At 46.3% G+C, this 7,089-nt stretch overlaps 1 protein-coding gene across 1 annotated transcript; it reads left to right on the forward strand.

Moving 5' to 3' along the window:
- The first annotated feature begins 298 nt into the window (after positions 1 to 298).
- On the forward strand, positions 299 to 6,114 carry LOC127567164 (NACHT, LRR and PYD domains-containing protein 3-like). Its single transcript, XM_052009861.1, has 8 exons — positions 299 to 1,552; positions 2,714 to 2,800; positions 2,988 to 3,158; positions 3,350 to 3,520; positions 3,637 to 3,807; positions 4,023 to 4,193; positions 5,429 to 5,596; positions 5,761 to 6,114. Exons 1-8 carry the CDS (start codon positions 684 to 686, stop codon positions 5,852 to 5,854), a joined length of 1,902 nt encoding a protein of 633 aa, XP_051865821.1. The 5' UTR covers positions 299 to 683; the 3' UTR covers positions 5,855 to 6,114.
- Positions 6,115 to 7,089: the final 975 nt, after the last annotated feature.

The raw sequence follows: 7,089 nt of genomic DNA on the forward strand, positions 1-7,089 counted from the left end.
ACAGCAGTTTTTGCCACAACATGACTTATTGGCAGAAATTAAAGAGATTCGTTGGAATTGACTCGAGCAGTTCGGCATCAGTGAACAGAGTCAAACCTGGGAGTTCGGCAGCAGTGGCCGGAATCCCGGGGATCGGGAAAACAACAATGGTGCAGAAGATTGTTCATGACTGGGCCACGGGGAAAATATACCAACACTTCCAGTTTGTCTTCAGCTTCACATTCCGACACTTAAACTCCATTAACTGTAGAATAAACCTGAGGGAACTGATTCTGCATCAGTAACCCTACTTTGGGAATATTCTGGGAGAGGTCTGGAAGAACCCAGAGGGATTGCTATTTATATTCGATAGTTTGGATGAATTCAAGGACAGAATCGATTTTACCGACAGTCGGAGAGACACAGACCCTCAGTGCATGTGCCCAGATGCCGAAAGCAGGTGTGAAGTGTCTGACATTGTGTACCTTTTAATCCAGCACAAGCTACTCCCAGGGTGTTCAGTGCTGGTGACCACCCGCCCCACGGCGTTACATTTATTGGATAAGACGGAGATCAGTGTCTGGGCTGAAATCCTGGGATTTGTTGGTGAGGAATAGAAGGAATATTTCAACCGGTATTTTGAAGATCAGGCGGTGGCAGCAGCTGTTTGCAAACATGTGGAGGAGAACGAGATCCTGTACACCATGAGCTACAACCCGTCCTACTGCTGGATCCTCGGCTTGGCACTGGGCCCCTTCTTCACACAAAAAGAAAGGGGCCCACAAGGAGTTCCCAAGACCATCACCCAACTATATTCCTACTATATTTACAACATCCTGAAAAACCACGGCCGTGAGATTGAAAGCCCTCGTGATGTGTTACTGAGGGTTGGTCAGATGACCTACACAGGAGTGTCCGAGAAGAAGATCGTGTTTACAGATGGAGATTTGATCAAGTACAATCTTCAGCCTTCCCAGTTCCTGTCTGGGTTCCTGCTGGAACTTTTGGAGAGAGAGGATTGTGCCCGAAGGGCGGTGTACATATTCCCACATCTCACCATCCAAGAGTTTGTAGCAGTGCTCGCACAATTCCTGACTCCAGATCCTGGGGATATCCTGAAACTGCTGGCTGAAGCGCACAGAGAGCAAGATGGACGATTCGAGGTATTTATCCGTTTTGTTGCTGGTCTCTCCTCCCCAGGGTCAGCTCGGGGGCTGGAGGAGTTTTTGGGTCCATTTCTCCATCAAACAACCTGCCGAGTGATTGACTGGGTGAAGGAAGAAGTCAAACGTCAGACTGAAAACACAGAGAGTGAAGCTGGGAGAACGAACCTCCTGAACGCACTGCACTACCTGTTTGAGTCTCAGAATAATGTACTGGCTAAGTCCACTGTAGAAGCTGTGGAAACACTTTCTTTGAGAGGATTGCGGCTGACTCCGGTTGACTGCGCGGTCCTTACACATGCCATTCGGCCTTGTGGTGCAATACAACACCTCGACCTGGATCTCTGTTACATTCATTCTGAAGGACTCGTGCGGCTGGATCGCGTGCTGCACAAATGCCAGGAATTGGGGTAATTCTTAACTTCTGAACTGTTCAACTTAGTAACGATTAAGGTTTGGAGGTTAAACTGGTGAGAACTATTTTCAACCAAGTATAACAGACATTATGTCAGTGTTTCGTTGATTTACCCATGATTATACGTCTGAGATGGGTCACTGAATAATGATTAGCACATACCAATAGCATCCCACCGGGAAAGGGACACCGACTCTGTCTGCGCGTTGGACAGGGAGCAGACACATCCCGATTGAGTGGGAAACAGCAGGGCTCCTGGCACTGTGCTATTTATGGGCGACGTGAGTTTTACCCGCAAGAGATTGGCCGTTATCTTACCGCAGTAATGGCACAGCCTACTCACTTTTCAATCCGCCCACCTCCCTTTACCCATCTGGCACCTTCTGACTCTCTAGGTCAGGCGGTCGTGTATTCAGGCCCTACACTCACAATCTTCGTTGTCCAGTCAGTGATATATGGGAACCAGCAGCCAGCCAATGGTTGAATTATACCGGGCTGCAGTGATTATCCTGACACCAGAGTCATACACCGACCAATTTTGTGGCCACGCTCACACCTCACCTTATCTGCTGAACCCGATGTTTGCGTTACCAGCTCCCTGTGCACTGCTCTGCTTGGAGACAGACTCTCCAAAAGTCCCTCAAAAATGGTTGAATTTGAAATAAATGTTGACCGCTAAAAACGAAGAGCAAAGGGAGATTGAGAATGTATAAGTCTGCAGAGTAAATTCCACTTGCCTGCGAAAATCCCTGGAGGGATTTTAGAGCTGCAGTTAGTGCCGTTCCGAGATATATCCAAAAATTTACACGTGGTGGATCTTGTTGACATTCACTTATTGAATATAGCCCTTCCCTAATGAAATATGGGATTTAATTTACATTATAAATGAAGCAGGTTTCTCAGATATGAACTGAAGTTCGAGAAAAAACATAATTCAGAAAACAAGACTGGACACAGAGACAATTATGGATACGGTGACGAATGATAGACGTTGAATACAAATGGGCTTGAACATTTTGGATGTATTGTCAATGACAGGATAATCTGGTGACGGTTTTCTTCACTGGTTTGCAGTGTCCAGTGAAGTAATGAGAGAAATTTTGTCAGGCCATGGGTCTGAGTAGTTTGGGTCTCACAGCTGTCTGTTCTCCTTTAGATTGGCAAACAATGAATTGGGCGATTTAGGAATGAAACCGATGTTTGCGGCTCTGAGGAACCCGGAGTGTAAAATACAGAAACTGCGGTAAGCACCAGAGCATGAGGTGTGTGAGATTACTTTGTCACATATATATTGTAACGGGTATCATTTTATGATTAAACGCAATGTAATTACGAATGGATAACATAATTACTGGTGAAATCCGGCAGTCTGTACTGAATTCTTTCTTCAGAAATCTCAGTCTACATCTTTCTTTGATTCCGAACTCCAGACTGGGCAATAACGGTCTCACAGCGACTCGGATTCAAGACCTCGCCTCTGCTCTTACTGCCAATAGTTCACTGACGGAGCTCGATATGAAGGATAATAGACAGGGAGATGCAGGTGTAAAAAGGCTATCAGTGGCTCTGAGTAAATCGGAATGTAAAATACAGAAACTGGGGTAAGTACTAGTCAGTGAGAGACAGGGCTTATAATCTCTGGTATACGACGTTACCGTTATTATCAGAGACACAGCAATATTGATCGGTGGACTGATTTTCTCTCTCTCTCTCTTTCTCTCTCTTTCTCTCTCTTGCTCTCTCCCTCTCTCTTTCTCTCTCTCTCTCCCTCCATCATTCCACCTGTTGACAGGCTGAAAAACAATAGTTTCACAGCCTGTGGCGCCAAGGATCTTGTCTCCGCTCTAGGTACAAACCGCTCACTGACGCAACTGGAACTGGATAACAATAAATTGGAAGATTCAGGAGTGAAACTGCTGTCTGATGCTCTGAGAAACCGGGACTGTAAAATACAGGACCCACGGTAAGTACTACACGGAGAAAAAAATGTTGTCACAGTAGGATGCCTGATGTTGACCTAAGTGCGAATAATAATAGCAATTTTTTATCGAGTTACGTTTCCTTTTGTTTGAACTCCAGGATACGCAGAGTCGGTCTCACAGCTTCTGGTACAGAGAATCTCACCTCCGCTATAGGTACAAACCTGTCACTGACGGATCTTGCCCTGAGCTACAACACTCTGGGAGATTCGGGAGTGAAGCTGATGTTTGCGGCTCTGAGGAAATCGGAATGTAAAATACAGAAACTGCGGTGAGCATCAGACTGCGAGAAATCATTTTTACAATTATTAAGTGTTTGAAATTAAATTATATTCACGAGAGTAAATCAATATTAATATTAATACTATAAAGTCTATTATCAGAGCTAGATAATATCATGATAAACACTTGACATTGAAAAGAAAAGAAATATTCCTTTTCAAATACAGAAATGTCTTCATTTATATTACTCTCTTGTGTTCTCAGTTTATGGGATGTCGCTCTCACAGATTCATGCAGCGAGGATCTTGCCGCCGCCCTCAACACCAACTGCTCACTGAAGCTTCTGTCACTGGGTGACAACAGGCTGGGAGATCCGGGGGTGAAACGTTTGTCTGAGGTGCTGGGGAACCCACAATGTAAATTACAGGAACTCGAGTAAGTATTACAGTGACAGATTGTGTTCCTAATTCTTAACTGACTGTGAACATCATTCTTAACAGGGTAAAACTGGCCCACGGGCCACCGGCCTTCATTGGTCGGGACATTGACTACAAGAGCAGGGGAGTTCAGCTCCAACTGTATAAATCCTGGTAAGGCATCAGCTGGAGTACTGCGCGCAGTTCTCATCACCGTGCTATGGGAAGAATGAGGGAGCGCTGGAGATGGTGCATAGGAAGTTGATAGGATATTGCTCCTGATGCAGGGCCTGTACGCGACAAGCTATATTTTAGACAAGATATCTTTATTTGTCACATGCACATAAAACACACAGTGAAATGCATTTATGCGTCGTGTGTTCTCGGAGCAGCCCGCAAGTGTCGCCACGCTTCCGGCCCCAACATAACACACCTACAACTTCCCAACTCGTACGTCTTGGGAATGTGGGAGGAAACCAGAGCACCCGGCGGAAACCCACGCAGACACGGGTAGAACGTACCGTACATTCTTCTTACAGACAGTGGCCGGAATTGAACCCGCTGTAATATGTTACTCTAACCGCTACTCTACCGTGCCTGCCCTATAGTACCGTGCCTGCCCTACACCACCGTACCTGCCGACTATCGCTTTGCCTCCACATATTCTGCCTGACCCCCTGAATTCCTCTGGCTATTTGCAATTTCTCCATATTCCGGAATCTGCAGTCACTTGCGTCATCGCCAGGATGTTGCCTGGAATGGAGGGTTGTTATGAAAGACTGGAGAGGCTCGGTCTGTTTCCCTGGAGCGGGAGAAGTTCAGAGGGGGTCAGTAATGAGGTGCATAGAATTATGGAAGTGAGAGATGGAGTAGAGTGCAGGACACTTTGCCCTATACCAGAGCGCAGACATTTATGGAAACAGGTAGAGATTTAGCGGAGAGCTGAGAGCGAACTTTCTCAACCAGAGAGTGATGAGTGCTAGTAATACAGTGCCAGAACGAGTGGTAGAGGCAGAGTCGCTAACAGCATAAGCGAGCACTTGAATTCCCTGGGCACAGAAGGCTACGGTCTGGAAGATGGCATTAATGCGGATTGGTGCGCACAGGTCGGCCTGATGGGCTGAATGGCCTTTTCAATACTGAGTGGCTCTATGACTCTATGAATCTGTGACTCTATCACCTATGTTAGTTTTAGTTCGATTAAAAACATGCGGAATTCATCTTGTTCTTGTTCTTTTTCTCTCTGATCCCCAGCCTGTACAGTAACGGTCTGACAGATTCATGCACAGAGTATCTCTCCTCGGTTCTCAGAAAAATGCGTTCACTGAAGGTTTTGGACTTGGGAGCAAACTCCGTCACAGACAAATCTGCCCAGTCTTTCCGCAAGCTCATAGAGAAGCGCAAAAGTTTGAAGCAGATCACGTGAGTATTTGTGTCAATGTTCAAATAAATAAAATATGAACGGATCCATGGGGTTTATGGTGAAATTTGTGTGTAAGAGTTGATGAACTATTAGCCCCAGTCCCCTGTTATTAACACCATTGTATAATATGTTTATTTCCTCTTAATCTTTCCACCTGTTTCAGGTTGGTGGGGAATCGGTTCACTGCAGATGGACAGAATCAGCTGATGTCGCTGCGAGGAATTAGACGTGGAATGAGTATCAAATGTAGCATTTAAGTTTCCCTGCATGGGAACTGGTCGATTTTCCGGACGGGCTTCGGGTTTAAACCCTAATCTTTTCGGACAAATTGCCATGGACGGCGCAACAGTGATTTCGAACTGGAAATATTTCCGTCAAGTATTACACTGGTTTGTTGTGTGTTGCATCGAATCGGATTAAATTAACGACAATACATCAAGAAACGTCAGAAGATTCTCGACACGGCAAGGGATGTGCAAGCAGATAACATCCCAACGGTACCGTTCGTCGGGCCAGAGCCTGAGTCGCCAGTTCATTCCGAATCTCGGCTGCTTCTCTGTGTGACTTCCATGTTCTCGCTGTGGCCGTGAGCGTTTCCTTCGGTGTTCCGTTTCCCTTCCATATCCCAAAGGCATGGGGGTTGGTCGATTCATTGTCTGTTGTCAATTGCCACTATTGCGTAGAGGTTGGATGTAAGAAGGGCAGTTGAAGAGTTTCTCTTGGTCACAGAAATCCGGGCGCCGGGGTAAAGGACCGCACGAGTTGAGGGGGAAGGAGGTAGATGGAGAAAGTTGCATTAACTCCTTGAGCACCAAACATTAATGGTAGGCGCAGTGGGGTGGGGGTGAGGTGAGCGGGTGTGGGTGGAGAGAGAGAGAGAGATGTTGAAGTGATGCTTGATCTGTCATATTCCAGTTAAATGATAAATCTACTATTCCTCCACCTCTGAAATACTTAGAGATTTTACCAACTTTCTCTTGCTCACAGATTTCAGCGATGCACGTACAGAGGCGATTGGCAGTTGCTTTTGAGCGGCAGGGAGGGGTGGACAGTCAGCCGTCGGTGCAGGATGAATTTACCGATTGCTCACGGTCTCAAGGCATTTCCCAGCATTCGCTGCACCATTCGGGTTCAGTGTTTCCAGCGATACGTGCCGGTGCCAGCAGAGTACGATAATTTATAATAGTATCGGCACCAAAGAAATACCATTTGTGGAAATGGATGCATCATCCTACCAGGAACTCCAAAGACGCAAATGTGCCGTAGTTAATGTCATGTATTTAGTTGGTGGTGACACTGAGCTGACACTTCTGTGAGTTGATGGCCCTGAGGTCCCAAATCCAGCGTGATCTTCCTGCTCTGACATCAATGAGGTGACACCAACTCGACATTGGAAGTGATGTTACTCAGACACCGTTCCTGAAAGTGATACTCCAGTGGTCCTGGCGACAATCCTGTCTCAGTATTACTGCTAGTCACCCCACGTACATTG

The sequence above is a fragment of the Pristis pectinata genome, unplaced genomic scaffold (genome assembly GCF_009764475.1).
Source record: "Pristis pectinata isolate sPriPec2 unplaced genomic scaffold, sPriPec2.1.pri scaffold_148_arrow_ctg1, whole genome shotgun sequence".
Taxonomy (NCBI): domain Eukaryota; kingdom Metazoa; phylum Chordata; class Chondrichthyes; order Rhinopristiformes; family Pristidae; genus Pristis; species Pristis pectinata.